Below are 19823 nucleotides of genomic sequence, written 5' to 3' on the forward strand. Positions count from 1 at the left end.
CAAAAAATATCATCATAATTTAAAATCTATTAATTTATATTCAACTAATAATAATAAAAATTAATAATTATATAGTTTCACCGAGTCAAAAATCGCTTGTAAACTCACTGCACCGAGTCCAACTCGTCCCGAACGGTCATGTGTTTGAACCTTAATCATTGTCATCCATAATATGAGGTGCTTATTTGACACATTTCAATGTCATAATATTATCGCATTAGTCCAACGTAGATGTCAGTTGAAAAAATATTAAAATTATAAAAAATAATAAATTAATATTAAAATTTAACTACCATATAAACAAAATCTCGAAGATGTAAATATAAATAACAAAAAAATATAAGTTTTTTTCAAAAATTTGGTATAACGTACGTTTTCCACTTCATAGATTTTTTAATTTATATCTCACACAGTCACACTGGTTTTCCCCATACATAACACACAAACTCAGAGCATTCGCAGAGAGCCAGACTCAACTTTTCGCCATTCGTCGCCTTCCGCAGCACGTTGATTTCATGCATGTTTCTGTGTGTATGTTTATGTCGACAAACTTGGCTCAGAAATCCAAGACCGCATCATTTTCATCGGATTCTCTGAGTGTTATGCGCATCGAATTAATTCTTTTAGCTGAATTTACCTTCTGTAGCATTGGTTGTGGATTGGGGAATGGATAAAGAAGAGCTTAAAAAATCTCTGTTTGATACCATTCAACGACTCGAAAATGATGTAATTTTCTTTTCTTTTCTCCCCCCACCACCATGTTTCGTGTCTTTTTTTGTGTGGTCTTGAATTTTCTTGTATTCGGCTATGAATCGATTGTCTCCGTTTTCCCTTTTCTTGAAATTCATCACGAGGTGATATAACCGATCAAGATTAAGTTACTTGTATCAAGAAAAGAAGTACATTGTTAAGAACTGAATTAATTGACATGGGAATAGTTAAACTTGGAAATTTTGATGTTAATTGACTTTAAAAAGTTTGAGTTCATGTGGGTTCAATATTTCTTGTGTACACGAGTATATTGAATATGTACACAATCATGAGTAGCTTTATGTTGCATGTGGTGACATAGAACTAGTCAATGTTAAACACATTGTTAAAATAGATTAATATTGACATGATCTTGCATTTAGATGTACATGGTTGTAGCTCTAATTTATGTATAAATATTCTATGTGAAAATCGATAAGATTTTCTTTGGGTTTTGTTTGCACGACATATCAAATGGAAAATTGGCCAAAAAACAAAACTAAGCGTACTATATAGATTTTCCTTTTTATCTTTGATCTGATTTGGGTTTGACCGATTTACTCTTGATGCTTGTAGGGATTGGTTGATTACCATTTTCGGGAGTGCTATTTGTTGAAGGAGGACACTGATCCTACATTTTTCTTCGAATTGATTTCTAATTTTTCTACCCAAGCTAGAAATGTGGTGACAAAGATGGGAAAGACTTTGTACAGCTTTCTTACGACATTATTGACCTGCCTTATCTTATGTTTTTAGGGGTGATTCGTCATTGTAATTTATATTGTTTCTGATCGATCATTGACAGGAATCAATCACTTGTTGACTTTGATGAGATGATCGATTGTTGTATGAAGCTCAAAGGATGTGCCGCAAGGTAATTACACCATTTAACCGCTCGTTTTATACTTAAAAATGTTTCAATGAGATAGATCTTGATGTGGAAGTTATCTCCTTATGCAGGTCTTCTGCTTGAATTTGCCTAAATTTCCTGTTTTGAGTTACACTTTTTTTTTTAATCTCTATGTTCATTGAATGAAAAAGCTAGTATTTTTGTTTTTAAAGTTGGAAAATTTACCTCTCTTTATAATAAGGTGGTGGCAGGATTTATATTAATGCTTTGTGCTTAATTTACAGCATTGGAGCGTGCCGTATCAGTGCTGTGTGCTCTAATTTACACCAAGCTGTTGAGAATAACTCCAAAGAAGAGTAAGATAGCTTGATTTTTTCTGCCATTTATGGAGAAACTTTTCCTTTTTGCCATTTTGTCAGTTGATCATTTCTTCTTGTTGATACGATCTTAATTCTTAAGTATTTTTGTTTGTTTACTTTGAAGTCGATCAATCCAAAAGGTACATTACTTCGAATAACCATATCTGAACGAATACCATTAAACTTTAAATAAATAATCCGAAGACAACAAAAGATCATTGATATGAAATGTGAAATGATAGGAAGCAGAAAAAGTGTTGACAGTGAAACAGTGGAGAATCTATAGTTTTTGTCTATATAGTTTCTTTTACTCCAAAAGGTTCTTTTTCTCAAATTTTTGTTGTTAAAGAAGAATCTTGTTAAACTCTTTATTTTATATACTTCTGTATTTGCACGATTTGTGGTGAAGTAGATTTGTACCTTATGACAATTAAATACGATTATCCACATGTCATACATTTGAATATCTGGAATATATCCATTGAATGTATCCTTGAATTGTTCTAATTCCGTAGAGACTTTCGAGCAGGCAAGTATTTTGCATTCTCTTAATTTGTGTCTGTTATCTTCTGTTATCCCTTATTTCTGTGTTCATTCTAATCTAATTGTGGATGACACATTTTCAGAATGCTTTTGGACACTCATTGCAGCAATTTGATTTAAATTTAAAAGTTATTAAATGGTCTTTCATGATATCATAAATTTCAGGTGCCTTCAGGCGCTGAACAATATCAAGCATGAATTCAAGGAACTTCGGTCTCATTTGAATTTTGTTCTCAAGGTGAGTAATAACAAAAAGCATATTATTTCACCAACCCTTCACAAGATACTAGATGAGGATTAGATGGTTCAACCCTTTTCCTAATTTTTTTGTTTTGGATGATGGGATTCCATAATGCGGTTGACTTTTGCATGCCAAATTGTTAGTTGTGGAAATGGCATTCAAAAGTCGAAGCGTTTTGAAAGCTCACAGGCTTGATCTCTGGCTCATTTTGAACCTCAGACTAATCATGATGGTTGAACTTGGCTCAAGCTCAAAATTTTAAAACTTGGGTTCAGCTCATTGGGCTCGTTCGTCAAGTTTATACAAGCATCATCTCAGGCACAGCTTAGTTTAGGAATACAGTCAGTCAGTCACGTACTCAATTAGCATACTACAGAATATTCAAGTTTTGTCTTGATTGTTCCCTTTGGAATATTTCGTTAGAAAACTAGGATCTTGAAATAACTTACTTTACTGTAGCGAACTTTGGCTATTTCAAATACCATTTTACTTGTTCTAAAATTAATATTTGTATTCTTTATCTTACATTTCCTGTTTATTTTCAATTTTTTTTTGTTCCCTGTATAGACTCGATTAAATGTTGATTCAATCTATGGTGCAGGACGAGCATAAGTTGATTTCCGGAGTCGGCTGACGACTTTTTATGGTGGAATGGTGTTTTTCGCATACAGTGTAGGTTTGGTGGTTGTTTCAGCGTTAAGTACTCTTCATGGATACTCGTCTTTCCAGCGTTTAGTCCTTATATGTAGAGTTTTCTGTCAAATTTTCATGTGAAAGAACAGAGAATGTTTGGTGTTAGCTAAACTAGTGCGTCCGAGGGGCTTCTTTCGTCGGTCCTTCTTCCAATGTTCATGCAAAGCTTTTGATCTTCCCGCCAATAGAAAAAAATGAAATTGACCGTGAAGAATATAACCGAAAGGGATCTCGACGATAAACACTACAGGCAGGTGAACCAGCAATTGTCCGGAATTCTACGACCAATCAATTCGCCACAAAGTATATTTTGGCGGGAATTTCTTACGTGCCTCCGAGTTCTCTTTCCATTTCTCCTTTCTTTATGGATTGGTGATCTTTTTTTTGTTTTCTTTGTTGTGGGATAAAATGGCTATAAAAGATTTCAGGTTATAAAAGATTTCAGGTTTAATGTGTGATTGAATGCAATTAGACCAACATGACCGTTGAATACATCAATTTTTATTAATTGTGTGAATTGTACTTGATTCATAAAACTCCGGATTGAATGCACACTCGTTAAAAATCTTGTGATGAACATAGGCGAGCCATGACCATTGTTCAGGGATTTTGATATAAGCTTCATGTTTTTATTTCAGACATTTCAAACTCTGTCATTAAACAGAAGTATTTATTTCTAACATCAGGCAAGAAGTTATTATAGCTTATATATTCATTTCTGGATCAAACTGTTACACTAGGCAGCAGCAACAGCATCAGTAGACTTTGATCCCGATTCAGCCATCGCCTTAGGGTCGTTAGGCTTTGAAACTGGTTCAGGTTTCGCCACGGGATCATTAGGCTTTGAAACTGGTTCAGTTTTCGCCAGGGGATCATTAGGCTTTGACACATTTTCGGGTTTCGCCTCATTCGCTTCCCATAAGGAAGTCACCTTCCCAGTCTTCGAAACAGTCTGCAGAACAGACTCTGGCTTTACATTGCCCTTCACTGTCACCTTTTGCTGCTCCAAATTGATGTCGAACGATTCAACGCCTATTGAATAAGGTGCAAGAAATCAACGGCCTTGGAAGATTTAGCTAGACAATTGACAACTTTATGTCGAGGTGAGTACAAGATTCAAGAAAACACAAAAAAGTGATCATCTTACTGTTAGAAGCTAGAGCATCTGTTGTCGTGATTTCAGACCATTATTCAACTCAAAACTTTTAAACCGTAAGGTTCAATTGTCACAGAGACCAAGAAGAGTAATTGTTATTTCTACTACGATAACCAGCAAATGAATAAAGACGGAGAAAAAAAATGTCCTCCAACCTTCCATTTTCGAAAGAACCCTGTTCACGGCCCCTACGCAACCTTGGCAGGACATCTTAACCTTGAGCACAACAGTCTGCAATTGATCACAAATCTATGAATGTACATTCCATCCAGAAAACATTTAAATCCAACCAACCTGCTAATTATCAACATTTGCTCACAACAATTATACTAGATTGCTCTCCCATAATAGCTCAAAAACCATCTCTTTCCAACCCCAGAAATTCTTTTCGAATAACCCATAATTAATAAAATAGAAATATGATTAATGACCATGTAACAGATTCAAGTTTGGAGCATATTTCAACAAAAAATTGTTGGCAGAAACTCATGCAGTATATTCAGAGTGAAACTTGCCTCAGACATAGTGAGTAATTACGGAATGTGTATTCCGACAAGAAGATCGATATTTTCTTGAGGGACGGAGGTGTGGTGATAATGGAGAACTTCACTCGTTCTTCCGATATTTAAAGAGGAAGAAAATCAATTAATAAAGAAAAATACAGTAGCGTGTAAGCTGAAGTATCATTCCATCATCATCACAACAATTATCAAATCATTAGAAATCAAAGTCTTACTCAAACGAGCCAATTTTTCTCTCTAAAAAACGGTAAAATTAATTTTCAAATTGAAATATTAATTTTGAGAATGAATAAATATTGTGTGACGAGCTCGCTCGAGAAAGTGTTAATAAAAGAATCGAACTCTTAGCTATTGGTTTCACCTACTCCGCCAACTCTCACACCTCTCGAAACAAATATACACCATGTGTGTATATTATACCAAAAAGATATTTTTTAGTTACTTCTTATAAAGTCAACTAATCTGATTTGCATTAGTCTAAAATCACATTTTTTTTCGTTGGAATACTCTCCACAATTTGAATGCATTACGGTTTCGGTAGCAAGATTATTGTTAGTCGAGCGTACGTCAATGTGATAATAATAAAATAATAGACGTCATTTTAAACATCTGAAAAGATAAGATATCTATGTCAAGCAACGTTAATCGAATATACGTGTTGAACTCGTTATTCGAAAGAAAAGTAGGTGTCATTATAAAGGATATATACGATTAAATATGCGTGATGAGTCGACTTGACATGAAACAAGAAGGTGGAGATGGATTGTCTTTGGTATATTTGGTTTAACAAATTTTGTTGGACACCAACCCAAGAAAACGAACATGTGCACTTGGTGGACTCAAAGTATACTGAAAGGAACCTTCTTTTGATTTGTATTGCGTAGTACAGGTTTCTTTATCCCATGGTACTACACCAGCAAAGACGTAGTACCATTTACTCCCAAGTACACGAGTGTAAAATTCATTTTTATTTTTACTATTTTTAACTGTTTCATTTGTGCTTTTTTTAAAAAAAATTTGCTTTCTTTTGTGACTATATACTATTTTTTCCATTCTTTTAGTCCTCCTATTTCTTTTTCTTTTTTTAATGAAAAATTGAATTTATGTAAAAAAATCTAAAAACTTATTAAAAACAAGAAAATTTTAAATTATAATTTTATTTTTTCAATTTTGATTCCTAATTTAAAAAAATATTATTAGAAAACATTAAATTGTAAAAAATTAAAAAAATTTATATTTATGCACTCGACGCATGCGAAATGTCGCTAGTTTTTTTTATTTAGCGGGAGACTCTTATACGAAGAGTTTTGTGACAAAAATTAATTTTTTCAAAAATATCCTTATCAACCTAGTAAATAATACCTTTTTATTTAATATCCAATTAAAAAAATTCAAATATTCACAAATTATCTCCAACAAATTAATATTAACTCTCAAAATTTTGAATGTTCACATATTATCTTTAACAAATTACAATGTAATATAGTTTAATTGATTCAAAGAATAATTAAAACATAATAAAATACCCGTAAATCTTTTTCTTGTTAAATAATGCGGCTCAGTTCAAAATAGCATATAAATAACTAAAATGGACCAAGATACAACTGCGTTTATCCATGCTGTTGCCCCTTTAGATATATACTCTTAACATCTCTTCCTCATTCCAAGACTTATCGAAGTCGTTGCTGGTAAATCGCACAAGAAAAACACACCTAAATGGTGCTCATCATCAAGAAGACGCGTTACGGTGGGTTGTTTCACCAATTGCCCTCTTTTCTGCAAGCCTAGGAACGTGAAGCTGTTACTTGAGCTAACGGTTCTGTAATCGCTTTGTTTGTCATTGCACGTAAAAGTCACACTTCCTTCACGATCACGATGCAGGTCTCAGATTTCCCGGACTATACTTTAGTGGGGTCTTTTTGGCAACATCGACGGTAATCATCCAGCCGTTGATGATCTGAAAGAAGAAAAAAAAGAAACTTGGATAATCTTGTCAACATCGGTTCAAGTGTTTAAACAATTAAAAAAAGAACTGTGTACGGGTAAACCAAGTTCAGCCACCTTGCCATTCATCTCACGTAGAGCTGTATTTGCAGCCTCCTCGGTCGTGTACTCTACAAATCCGTAGCCTTTGGACCTCTTCGAGATTTTGTCCATGATGACTTTAACTGCAAAGAAAGGAAACTTAAATACAAACAAAGGCAATAACATGTTTAGATGGCATTCTTCTTAAGTAAATAATCAGCCCTCTTTTGTCCATGGCGTTGTACCTTCAACTAGTTCACCAAAACCTGCAAAAGCTTCGCTCAAGGTTTTTTCGGATGTGTAGAAGGATAGGCCTGAAGAGATAAACCACACAGCAAGAATACTCGATTTAGTAGGAAAAAAGGGTGTTGTGTGTAACGTACATGGATCAGCAGTCCTATTGCAGATTAATCAAGGATTAAAAAAGTCATAGTTCAAGACGTGATCTTTGAGACATTCGGGCGTGATAATATGCTCTCGAGCTCGAGTTCAAAGATATTCGGCTCATAAGCTCGCGAGCCTGTTCCTGAGCTTCGGCTCAAGCTCAGCTCGTTTATGTGACTCGAGCTTGAGCTCGACTAGTTTGTTGGGCCGTGAGTGTACAATAACTCAAACATTGGAAAACAACTTGTATTGTCCCACATCGATATCTGAACGAAAGAGAAGAGATTGAAATTCTATAAATCAGAAGCATACCCGCATTTTGGCTAAGAATAATCTACGAACTTGAAAATGAGTCCGCTTAACTTAGGAATTTCAAAACGAGCCTAGCTTGAGCCTATATAACTGTTCGGCTCGGCTAGTTCACATCCCTAGGTAAACTAAAGTTTTACGAGCTCATCACTGCAAGAGTATTTTCCTGAATGCATACCCAGACTCTCGATGTATAAAGTTTTTTATGCCGATTAAGAAGATATGACTGAAAATAAAGTTGCCAACCTTATTTATATCCCATTAATCATTTGATATTCACGGTTTATTCACTAGTTACATAAGACTGTAAAACCTCAAGAGTTATCACTGGTCCTTCGGGTGTAGATAATGAAACCCGAATTATGAAACAACATGATGTTCTCAAAGGATACAACTGTGTTATTGTCAGTAAGAAACAGGGTGGTAAAAACTCGCGATCCTCAGTACAAGAATTGAAGCTGTCGGAATATAATAGATTAACAGAATTTCAACAAAATTTGGAGTGTAAATATACCAGTTACAAAGAGCTTTTTTGTTTTAATATTGGTAGTTGGCGATGAGGCTGAAGAATCTTTCATGGCACAGGATTCACCTGCAAGATGAACATATGCATGTGTTCAAAATGGTAATAGTAGATTAACGAAACTGCACCCAAAATGTTGCCTTGTCCATGAACTAAGTCCTACAGAACTTTTTGTTATTTATTCATTTAAAAGTAGAGCAAACTGGCAAATCAGTTTGAGTATATGCAGATTTTACGGCATAGAGTTTCATTTCATTTTCTTTGTTGAGGAATCTGTTTTTAACAGTTGCTATCAGGTGCAACCATGCATGTCAGGGACATTTCCCTAAATTGGGGAGAAACATATCTAAAACAAAGCACTAATAATGGATCCCAGATTGACTGCTACACCGTCTCAAATATAAAAACAAACTCATCCACACTCCCCAACTTTTATCTTGTCATATCTGCAGCAGCTGATAGAACTATAATACTCAAAGATAGAAACACTGGTTATTTTTAACATATATAATTTACAGCCCCTTATTCCAGAGGAAAATGAAGTCATGTATGGTGGTGACCATACGTTCATAACCATTTGAACACATAGTCCATCCAGAAAATGTAGTGACAAGACTAACCATTGTAATCTTTATCGTCCGAGCCAAAATTTTCATCTGGCTGGACAGACAACACGCCAGGAATCCCTGCAACCAAATAAAGATATTCGTTATCAACATAGCAACACAAATCGTTCATATTAAATAATCGATGCAAAAAAAAAAAGTACCCACCAGCTAACTCTTGAGCACATTCATTGTCTAGTTCACAACAGAAGCCATAGTTGGATTGCCAAGAAACGTGATACATGCACATCTGAGCATCTTTCTCACTGTGATAAGGATACATGATCGGACCTAAGAAAAACTTTCCCAAAGAACAGCAGAAATAATAAAATTCAAAACAAAAACTAGTTCGCACTTCCCCAAAACTCTCATTAAGACTTGGGTGTAGTAGTCGACCACATGCGCCTTCCTAATTGCTCCAACCGCTGGCCTATCCATTCGAACAAGCCAGTGTTTAGTTGTTCCAGCAGGAAATAATGATGTATTCCCATTAAAATAGGTTGATTGAAGACGGAACCCATCGTTCAAACTACTGTAGTCTTTTTGTACGGAGTCAAAATTGGGATCTGGCTTAACCAATAGAACCCCTGGCCTGCCTATGAAGATTGAAAGCAAGTATAGCTAACTCAAGATCATCCAATCATTCACATACACTTGTAAAATAACAATGGAGTGATTAAATTTACTTTGCTAAACAGACAAACCAAATCTCATCAAGCTATAGAGTAGAGAATCATTGTTCGTTTATGGAAATAAGCTAACTGTGAGCATAAAAAGTCCTCGATGTTTAACCACTGTTTTCAATAAATATACTTCTTAGCATAACAAAAAATTTCACAGTCGAAAGAAACTCAAGTTCATGATTAATTTTCTTCAACAGTAAGACCGGAGATCATCCTGAAAACATGGTGTCAATGGATTGAGAAGTACCGGCTAGTTCATTCGCACTTTCCTCATCGATATCACAGCAGAAACCAAAATGAGCATCAGAAGAAGCATCAGACATGCACCTCTGTGCATCCTCCTTGCTGAAAAAACCACGAGTCACAATACAAACCAAAGATAAATCCCCCCCAACAAAAGAGACAGCAAAGGCAGAGCAATAAGACCAAGAAAAAAACCAGCTCCATCATCGAAAGCGAGTCAGCATAGACATGGAGGAAAAATGAAAGTGAAAAAGATCAAAATTTGTGACGTCATAACAAAAAAAACTCACCAGCCTAAAACCCCTTCAAGTACATTGACATAATAATCAATTACTTGAGGTCTAGCAGTGAATTCCGGTGGCGGGGTATCCAACAGAACCATCCAGTGCCGCCTACCATCACCATGGCTACTATTGGGAAAAAGAGCAGTTGAAGAAGTAGAAGTGGCTGCTGCAGAAACTGGGGAAGAAAAACAAGAAATGGAAGAACAGTGGGACGTCGCTTTGAGGTGCAGGGCAGGGGATTTCGGGTGCGGGATTTTGCCAAGTTTAGCCAAGACTACCGGAAACGATAAGGCGGCCGTGACCGCTGCTGAACACGACACGGTTTCCATATCTAACAGAGTATCTAAATCCCGGCAGACCTTGTCCTTCCTTTTAATTGTTTTTTTTAAAAAAAAAAACTACCATATTTTTAATTATTATTAATAAAATATATGAACTTAAAAAAATGAGTCATTAAAATATATATATAACTCCCTACAAATTTATTTTAATTAAAAAAAGTTTGACTTTTTAAATTTGGTCAAAAAATAACTTAAAAGGAATATGATCTTTACGCATATTTATTAAAATAAAAAAAATAACATCATATTTTGATTCAATCCATTCAAACCATTTATTTTTACAAAACACGTCGTTTTACCACTACATGTCACATTTGATTAAATATTTCCATAAATAATTATATGCATATTATATATAGGTCGAATTTTTTTTCACATAATGGGTCGAGTTTTTTGTTTTTTAAGTCGAGTATAGGTCGATTTTTTCATATTTGGATCGACTTTTTCATATTTGATTCGAGTTTTTCATATTTAGATTGAATTGTAATTGTTCATATCTACGTCGAGTTTTTTCACATTTGAGTCGACTTTTCACATTTGATTCAATGTCTTCAACTTTTTGAGTCAAGTATTACACATCTGGTGGAGTGGGTGGAGTTTGGGACGAAAATTTGGGTAAATTTTGGAGTGAAGTTTTATGTCATAGTTGAGTTAAGGTGAAGTTTTATCGGGAAATCGGTCTTCAGTCCCTAGCCGTCGTTTTTTTTTTGTGTTCGGTCACTGGGTACTTTTTTAGTACACCAACTTCCCCAAGTTTTATTTTGATTAATTTAAGTTTTTATTTTTATGGAGAAAATAGCAAAATTAGAATCACTCCATTTAGAACTTAGATGACTCTCAGACAAATGAAAAAAACTTAGATGACTCTCAATTACCTCATTTCTTATTAATTTATAAATATGGTATCATTATATTAAATTGTAAATAATACTGATATCGTCATTAATTTTGTTGGTACAATATCGTAATATTTCCAACAATAATATTATTAATTTATTTCACGTTTTATTATTATTATTATTATTTGTTTATTCTTTATCGATAATCATAATTTAATTAATTTATTTCATATGTGTTTAAACTAATAATAGTATTTGAAAAACTGAAGTTTCCAATACATATTATATTATTACTTACTATAAAAAAGTTAATTATTTGAAAATATAATTACTAATCAAAAAGAAATTTTCAAATCAAATACTTTTATTTTATTTTTTTTGAAGATAAATACGCTTATTTTTTAAGATGTTCTTCAAAGGATATTTCAGAGGAAACATATTAAAATTGAAGTTCTTAATATAAACTTCAAATTTAATTTCAACAATTTTTGAATGGAAGTGATTTTTTTATAATTTTTCTTGTACGAATCTAATATTTAAATTGGGCAAACATTCTTCCACTGAAACATAAAAAATTAAATAATAATAATTTATAACTACGCCCCGAATATTTTTTACTACAGGAAAACTATTAAACTCAATTCCACTGTACGGATTTTTAGAACATACGCTCACTCTCTTTTCCTACCAGTTCGAATTCACACCAAGAGCGTCATGTAAGAGCCTCTCAAACTATATGGATAGAGACAGACATGCCAAGACACATCCTGAATCCTCACGACAAAAGTGGTGCTTCAATGTTTTCTGCTCCGTCCTCTAAATTCTTGTCACTCGGGGCGTCTAGTTTTAACGTGAAAGAGAAGCATAACGAAACCACCTGAAACATAATGTGACATTAGACTCATAGCAAGACACCGAGCCATTCTTGGAAGACAGGAGTTGAGTTACCATGCTCAGAGATGCAACAATGATACTGAAACCTTTACAGTCGAAAGGTGCGTTGCTAGATAGAAACCATGCTGCAACAAGACCAGAAATAGTGGCTTGAGAAAATCGAGAAGAAGGGCTGCATTTTTGCTTCAAAAATTATAGAATAAGAATACAGACTTACTGGTAAGTGGACTCATCGCAAGTGGAGAAAGCAAACTTGCAATGGATTGAACACCAGCTATGAATCCTTGAGCTTTCCCCTGATTTATAATGAGCTAGTATGATCATTTTATACTTAGAAATAGCTACGAAAGAGACAATGTTGAATTCTTTGCGCATGTATAGCAGAACTTAAAGACCCCAGTAATTGCTGAAGCTTTTTCTGGCTATATTTCTATCAACTTTTCGGTCAAAATCACAATCTGATGTTTCAGATTTCGCGATGTGGTACTTTCACTGTTTAGTATAAAGCAGAGCAGTTGCATATGGTAACTACTGTTTATTGAGCTGAGTTATGCAGATTAGAAATACTGGTATAATTCCAAGATTCCTCACGACACATGAAAATGAAATCCAAAATATTTGCATGGTATTAAAAATCACATGATCCAAACATTAATATTAGTTTGAGGTTTGCTCCCACAAGACTTGCTTCTTGCTCTTCAAAATTAAGTATTTGGTAGTGCAGACTTACCTGATCTGCTGAGTTTGATGCCTTAGATATAACTGCATAAGTCTGTAAACACGATGAGCAAATGAATGTGGATATCCTTAACATAATTTTTTTACAAATAATAGAGTTAAGGGGAAGTGCTTACAGATGGTTTCACAAGGATATATATAACTCCAAAAGAAGCACTCAAATACGGCACCTATATTTAGCAATAGCTTTCAGTAAAACAAATATTAAATAGTAAACAGATGAATCTCAACTTGTGTTTCAAGCTTATGCTGAGTCCGCCGCCCTTTAGACATACAATTTCTAGTATCATATGTAATATAGAGGTAGCAGAGTAAATATTTGTGAAATTTAAATTTTTTAACTTAATATAACTTGCAACAAAGAAAACTTGACTCACCCATGGTGCCCATGCTAAGCCATATAGAAGTCCCTGCACAAATAAATCTCTTTGTTAGATCATTTCCTTTCACATAAAAAATAATAATAAGTATTATCTACTGAATTTAAACCCACAGTTTATGGTATTGTAAGTACTGCATTAACTTACATATGCTACAGACGCGAGCAAGGCTGCACTGAGGATCACTTTTTCTCCTACCAATGGATAGAGTAAAGGCAGAACCAGTATCTTGAAACATGGGATGAAAGGAGATAGAGATGAGCAAGAAAGACAAGAAAATTCAAGAAAATCGTACATCAAGTGCGAAATTGGAACAAAATACGTGGTTTAACAAGTAGTAAGATTTAACTGTCACTCCATCATCCAAAAAGGAGACAAAAATAGAGAATGCAGTTAGTAGATAAAAAGATCCGAAAAATTTGTTTCTCAGAGTTGGCTAAGCAGAAATTTTTCGTTATCAGCATCAAAGAAACAAAAAATTGGAAGAGAATCATAAAGTACCTGAGAAAAAATCGAGCCTACTCCCACCATCATTAAAATTTCTGATAACTGGTTTTTGTTAAAACCGAACGTGGACTTCAAATAGTACTGCAAGGGAGACAAGTTTAAATAATTTTTAAGTATACTTCCAGGAAATCAAATTACTTACATTACGAACTACATAATTTCTTTATACTACTTTTATTCCACGCAGATCAAAGAGAGCGGCGGAGTTTCTGGTGTTCTGGACACAATATACAGTATCCAACGCCACAATTTATAATGTATATCTTAACTGATTCCGTTATAAAATATTCTTTCAAAACTATTGTCAAACAAAAACATATACTGAAATTAAGAAGCATCACTGATTAAATATCAGTCATGTTAGAGGCAGAGAGACGTACCAAAAGGACACTGCTGATGCCAGACATTCCCAATTCATAGAAGAAGGAAACAAGAGAAATGCACTTCAGCGTTGGACTGTGTAGAAAATGACAATATTTCAGCAAGCATGTAACCCGTATGAAGAAATTTATTTCCTGGACTTCGATCCAGTAAAATCCCGATTTCCTTTGCAACAAAATAAAAGCACCACAATACCTTCTGGTGACAACATATACCGCATTCTTCATCGAGTAATATCGTTCTTGAACAGCTCTAAAAGCTTTATTTAAATAAGGGATACGCCGATCAGGTCTCATAACAGGCCTCACTGTTTCTGACAGAAACAGTGTCATGTAAACCGGCACAAAAATCAATAGACCAATTGACACCTGAAAGTAGAAGTTTAATCACATAAGTAATAAGTAAATGACAGAAAAAAATTGAGAAATCTTGAATTTGGCATCGTCAGCATGCCTCGAAAATGTATTCTTCGGGAAGAAATCTTGCAAGGATGTTTCCAACGACATGTGATGCAGAAAAAAGGCCTGTGATCCAACTAAAAGCTGCAGCTCTTCGTTCTTCATCCACAACATCTGCCTGCATGGAGCAAAGAGATAAAGTTACAAGTAGATCCAGCAATAATGGACTAGAATGCTTGTGTTGGCGAGAGAGGGAGACGAAATAATTCGGGAAGAGGAAGAGAAGGCCAGAATATACATGACAGGTATTACAAAGAAAATTATACAAACAAGCACTTACTGCATATGCAACCGAAATGCAGAAAATGCTCCCCTGGCTTATGATGTAAGATATCGTCCGGAGAATATAGTAAGCATATACCGAGCCTTTCGATTTATCGATGGCGAGTAAAGCTGCAAAACGTAATACAATGAAATCCAAATATTCAAAAAACTTAAAATATGCAATATGTATAATACAGTAGACCGTTTATTTTATGTATAACATGTGTCATGGAAAGAATGAAACTGCCTGAAGAAAACATACTGAAAGGCACAATAGTGGTCGAACAAGTGAGAAGAAGCATCGGTTTACGCCCATACTCGTCTGCCAGCTGGCCTAGCAGTGGAAGAACTATCATCTTGAATATCCCAACAACCTACGACCACAAAAGAAGTCCTAAAACACGAGGAAAAATGTAAGCAACAAACGTAGTTTGTGCTCCATAGAAAAAGTTAATTAATTTGTCTCTTCGTCTATCCATGGAAGGTTCGATTCTTATATCATCCCTCTGCATACAGAGGCTAACTATTTAAGGGAAAAAATCCAATTCACACAAATGAAATAGTATTTGCCGCATTTAGGAACAACTTTCTTAAAAAAGTTCACTTCCAGGGACAACTTCGGTCGCTTGCCCAGGCGGCACCCCAAGAATCAGTGGAACTGCGGAAGAGAGCCTATACAGCAAAACTAAACCTTTGACTTTAAAAGTCAAAAAAGGAAAATTGGTGTTACGGCCCTGCCTGTCTGGCTTCTCCACTGCCAAAAAACATTTAAAAATGCAGGAGCCGGGTGACTTATCATCATTGTGTTTTAGCATAATATCATCAGCTTTTGTCTTGATATCTTGTGTTGATTTCTTTAACAAATAGACCTATACAGACCACAGGATTCATAACAAATTCTCTCTCTCTCTCTCTCTTTATTCAAGACACTAAAACACCTAATCAATCATCAGATCAACAAAAACGGGAAAAGGGAAATTCAAAGTAATATAACAATAAATTATACGTCAAGAATGTCTCAAAAAAATCCCCACCCTCCTCCTAAATCAAGCAAAATTTGCATACACAAAGTTAAAGAGAGAATTAATCAAAAAAGAAAAAAAAAAGTCAAAACACTAACAGTTTGCTGGAGGCCATTGATATATATAGCTTCAGGGCAGGTCTTCTGGCCAGGGCAAAGAGCATTAGTCGTCACATCAACAAGCACAGAAACGGTCATCTCTTCTGCAACCCAATGCACACACAGCGGTAACAGAAGGTGAATCAATGGCCGAAGCCCTCTCATACCTTCCCACCAAAAACCCATTATCGATCTCCCAAAAAAAAAGCTATCTTTCTTCACTTAGCGCCAATCTTTGAGGAGGAACGAGCGTGTGAATTGATTTGTATCTGTAGTTATTGATAGAGAACAGTTTGATCAATGCAAACTGTAGCAGCCCGAGTTGTTCACAATGTTACGTAGGAACCAATCGAGGTCGCGTTCACGAAATCTTATGCTGGTCTCAGCTCGAATACAGCCAACGACTCATTTATAGAAACCAAAATCTACCAACGTTGTGTTATTTTACATTTTATAAGACAAGGACGGGACGACTTTTGCAAGATGTTTATATCATTGCATCAACGATAATTAAATATCAACACAACTTTGTTTAGATAGATTCCTTGAATATAATCAAAAATACTCATTCAGATAATCCAATTTTAATTCGTCAATATAATTTCTGCTTCTCTTAAGGTAAAAAATATGAGAAAACGATATTTAAATTATTTTTACCAATAAAGTAAAATGATGATAAGGTTGGCATGGAAAAAGTTGCTGCCCATCCCACAATAATGAATGTACTGCGTCAAATAAGGTTTCTTGAATGGATCAAAGAACAAGCATCCAGCATTTGTACGTCGTGGTGTATGGGTTGTACATCTGATTTCGTTCGGGACACGGGGGTTGAGCACTGGGCACACTTGTGCACGTGCCTACACTAGCTAAATTGATGTGTCACACGAGCCATTTAATTCTGGCATATGCTTTGACACTTTGTTGACAATTATATACTTTAAAAAAAACGATTTCACGTGTCTATTTTTATAATATGCGTCAATCTGATCTATAGTAAAAATAAAAAATAATTTTTTAAAATAAAAATAAAATTTTTTCATCAGCCAATTAATCATATCGAGCTCTAAGATTAAAGTATAGGAAATTGTGAGTATGCATGGTAATTATAATCAGAGTTGATCTGACGAGTCGACCATACTGATATTCACAATAAAAATTAATATTCTTAGCATACAAAATAATATTTTTTTATGAATTATCCAAATAAAAGATCCGTCTCACAGACTCATGAGACCGGCTCACACAAGTTTTTATCTTATATTTATTACACTTGATTATAATTTGTCACAACCAAAATTTTAAAAAGTATAGATTCGGGGGAAATGCGTAGGAATATATTACAATAAGTTATTTTGCAACTTTTATTATGTTTGTCGTTTATTTTTCTTATCTTTTATATATTTTTATCCATATAATCTATTAAATATTTCAACAAATTATTTTTTTTAAATTTAATTACAGATTGCAATAATAAATAATTTATCCAAGAATAGCTCGTGTAAGAGTTGGGCCTTAGTGATCCGCTAAAGCTCCAGTGTTAGAGTGGGCCATAAGTGATCCGCTAACAGCTCAAGTGTTAAGTTGGGCCATTAAGCTAATAACTAAATTGTTAGAGTTGGGCCATGATTAATATAAAAAACGATAGATAAAAGACAGTCTTCAAAATGGCCAGCGAATTGCTGGCTTGGGACGGCCTACAATATACCACCACTCAGTATTTTGCTGTATGGACATAATAATTTTTTAGTTATATTTACCAATTTAGTAGGAGCTGGTCTGCAACCTGGCACAATCCATTATTTGGCGAGATGGGTCAAGAGATTGTCAACCCAACTCAACTATTTGACGAGTCGGACGAGACAAGTTGACGGGTGAAAAACAATTTTAACACGATTATAACAAAAACAACTTTAGTTTCAAATGTTTAGTGTATCACACAAAATAATAATTGTATTATTTGTAACATTGTGAATTTATAAGTATAAAAGTGGATGACATTATTTCCCATTACAAAAGTGATGTTACCAAAATCTGTACAATAGGTTCGGTATGATGAATAAAATCTTTTTCAGCACATCACGACAAGGGTCGGACATGGTTTTTTGTATGAATATGCATGAACGAACAAGATTTAGAGCAGGGACAGATCCAGGAATAAGAGTTGGGGTGGGCTTAAACTCAATATGATAAATTATATATTATTAAAAAAAAAGTACATTATATCGTTCAACGAAGTTGTGCCTTACAGGATTTTAAAACATAAAATTCATCAATAATAGAATTTACATCAATATGTTTAGCTAAATCTCGTTCAATATAGAGTGTCAAACAATCGGCAAGAAAGTCATCCTCCATTTTATTGCGAAGTGCCGTCTTCACATGCTTCATTGCTGAAAAAGCCCGTTCAATAGTGGCAGTAGACACAGATAATGTCAAAACAAGATGAATCAATCTAGTCAACATAACATAAACACTTGACCGTCCACTCTCGGTCAATTGCTGACACAACTCAACAAGTGTAGAAACCTTTAAATTCTGCATCACATCGAGTTTATAAATGTATCAATGCATACTTCAAAACAACAATTTCTTGATCTGTGAAATCTCCAGGATAAAACTTCTTCGCAAGATTGCAAATATCATCACTGTTAAATGAGTCAAATGAATTTTTAGGATCTAAAGCTATACTAAGAGAAAGAAGTTTCACCGATGACTCATTAAACCGAGTATTTAACTCCATCAAAATGAAATCTATTGTTGCATTAAAAACATCAAAGTGGTAATGATGTTCTATTGAATAAACCGTCGCTAATTAAAACCACCGATCCACCTTTTTTTTATTTTTTAATAATTTAGCGACGGTTTTAGCAATAACTGTCGCTAATATTTGCGACGGCTTTTGATAAAACTGTCGCCGATCCAATCGGCGTCGGTTTACTAACACCGTCGCAACAATAGCGACGGTTATCAAAAAACCGTCGCTAAAACCGTCGCTAAATAAAAAAAATTGGGCTGGGCTACAGCCCAGTATAACCCTAGCGTAGATCCGTCTCTGATTTAGATGGTGTAAGAGATGGTTCTGACGTACATTCTCGGATGCTTAAGTCAACACTGAGATAAAAATTAAGAGTACGATAAAAATAGTGTTGAGTGATAATAACGAGTTAATGTGTCAAACTATATTACATATTTCGTATTTATAGAGTTATAAAGAGTCATATAACCTTATATTGGAAGAACGGCAATATATATATATATAGCACATCTTTGTGAGCACTGATGATGTGTCACTCACTCATTGAATGTGATGAAATATAAAAAAATTGCGCATCCAATGGGTGAGTGACACCTCATCGGTGAGCTTTGATATGCTGCACACCTACCGTGCACACCTATGTGAGCACCGATGAGGTGTCACTCACCCTTTGTATGCGCAATTTTTTATATTTCATCACATCCGATGGATGAGTGACATATCATCAATGCTCACAAAAGTGTGCTATATATATATATATATATATATATATATATATATATATTTATATATATATATATATATATATGTCAGAGTTGTCTGATAAATATAGTAAAATCTCGTCAAAATATTAATTCCAAAAAATAAAAAACAGTGTATTTAATTGTCTGATAAATATAGTAAAATCTCGGCAAAATATTAATTCCAAAAAAGAAAAAATATCCATTTAAGTAACATTGTAATATAATTGCCTATAA

At 34.4% G+C, this 19823-nt stretch overlaps 4 protein-coding genes across 5 annotated transcripts; 1 reads left to right on the forward strand and 3 right to left on the reverse strand.

Annotated features, from left to right (window-relative positions):
- The first annotated feature begins 419 nt into the window (after positions 1-419).
- On the forward strand, positions 420-3888 carry LOC140808286 (histidine-containing phosphotransfer protein 1-like). Its single transcript, XM_073165366.1, has 6 exons — positions 420-726; positions 1327-1457; positions 1556-1624; positions 1885-1956; positions 2668-2740; positions 3345-3888. The coding sequence occupies exons 1-6, from the start codon at positions 667-669 to the stop codon at positions 3375-3377; spliced, it is 438 nt and encodes a 145-aa protein (XP_073021467.1). The 5' UTR covers positions 420-666; the 3' UTR covers positions 3378-3888.
- A 138-nt stretch (positions 3889-4026) lies between these two features.
- On the reverse strand, positions 4027-5312 carry LOC140808287 (copper transport protein ATX1-like). Its single transcript, XM_073165367.1, has 3 exons — positions 5108-5312; positions 4748-4823; positions 4027-4468 (listed from the first exon to the last, which is right to left on the reverse strand). The coding sequence occupies exons 1-3, from the start codon at positions 5114-5116 to the stop codon at positions 4173-4175; spliced, it is 381 nt and encodes a 126-aa protein (XP_073021468.1). The 5' UTR covers positions 5117-5312; the 3' UTR covers positions 4027-4172.
- Positions 5313-6511: 1199 nt separating this feature from the next.
- Positions 6512-10540, reverse strand: LOC140806577 (organelle RRM domain-containing protein 1, chloroplastic). Of its 2 annotated transcripts, XM_073163130.1 has the most exons (9): positions 10176-10537; positions 9890-9987; positions 9315-9555; positions 9128-9225; positions 8975-9040; positions 8346-8423; positions 7384-7452; positions 7175-7281; positions 6512-7070 (listed from the first exon to the last, which is right to left on the reverse strand). In XM_073163130.1, exons 1-9 carry the CDS (start codon positions 10496-10498, stop codon positions 6984-6986), a joined length of 1167 nt encoding a protein of 388 aa, XP_073019231.1. In that variant the 5' UTR covers positions 10499-10537; the 3' UTR covers positions 6512-6983. The 2 variants fall into 2 exon arrangements, with proteins under 2 accessions (XP_073019231.1, XP_073019232.1); XM_073163131.1 differs by lacking the exons at positions 6512-7070; positions 7175-7281; positions 7384-7452 and adding an exon at positions 7469-7788 and having other exon boundaries at positions 10176-10540.
- A 1451-nt stretch (positions 10541-11991) lies between these two features.
- Positions 11992-16487, reverse strand: LOC140806576 (uncharacterized). The gene is made up of 14 exons (XM_073163129.1): positions 16092-16487; positions 15234-15345; positions 14988-15100; positions 14703-14825; positions 14445-14617; positions 14249-14324; positions 13863-13949; positions 13509-13589; positions 13359-13391; positions 13098-13151; positions 12974-13015; positions 12461-12539; positions 12298-12368; positions 11992-12226 (listed from the first exon to the last, which is right to left on the reverse strand). The coding sequence occupies exons 1-14, from the start codon at positions 16275-16277 to the stop codon at positions 12125-12127; spliced, it is 1332 nt and encodes a 443-aa protein (XP_073019230.1). The 5' UTR covers positions 16278-16487; the 3' UTR covers positions 11992-12124.
- Between the last annotated feature and the right edge of the window lie 3336 nt (positions 16488-19823).

Source organism: Primulina eburnea, chromosome 12 (genome assembly GCF_022965805.1).
Source record: "Primulina eburnea isolate SZY01 chromosome 12, ASM2296580v1, whole genome shotgun sequence".
NCBI lineage: Eukaryota > Viridiplantae > Streptophyta > Magnoliopsida > Lamiales > Gesneriaceae > Primulina > Primulina eburnea.

Bases quoted from the DNA above. Each gene is read 5' to 3' on its own strand.
- LOC140806576 (XM_073163129.1), bottom strand. From the start codon at position 16,277: ATGGGTTTTTGGTGGGAAGGTATGAGAGGGCTTCGGCCATTGATTCAC. The intron at 15,346-16,091 runs GTTAGTGTTTTG...TTGTGGTCGTAG, and splicing joins TCAATGGCCTCCAGCAAACT to GTTGTTGGGATATTCAAGAT. The intron at 13,016-13,097 runs GTAAGCACTTCC...TCGTGTTTACAG, and splicing joins ATATCCTTGTGAAACCATCT to ACTTATGCAGTTATATCTAA.
- LOC140808286 (XM_073165366.1), top strand. From the start codon at position 667: ATGGATAAAGAAGAGCTTAAAAAATCTCTGTTTGATACCATTCAACGA. The intron at 727-1,326 runs GTAATTTTCTTT...TGATGCTTGTAG, and splicing joins TTCAACGACTCGAAAATGAT to GGATTGGTTGATTACCATTT. The intron at 1,625-1,884 runs GTAATTACACCA...CTTAATTTACAG, and splicing joins CTCAAAGGATGTGCCGCAAG to CATTGGAGCGTGCCGTATCA.
- LOC140808287 (XM_073165367.1), bottom strand. The intron at 4,469-4,747 runs GTTGGAGGACAT...CTTATTCAATAG, and splicing joins GGTTCTTTCGAAAATGGAAG to GCGTTGAATCGTTCGACATC.
- LOC140806577 (XM_073163130.1), bottom strand. From the start codon at position 10,498: ATGGAAACCGTGTCGTGTTCAGCAGCGGTCACGGCCGCCTTATCGTTT. The intron at 9,556-9,889 runs GTACTTCTCAAT...CAATCTTCATAG, and splicing joins AAGTGCGAATGAACTAGCCG to GCAGGCCAGGGGTTCTATTG. The intron at 7,282-7,383 runs GTACAACGCCAT...CTTTCTTTGCAG, and splicing joins TTTTGGTGAACTAGTTGAAG to TTAAAGTCATCATGGACAAA.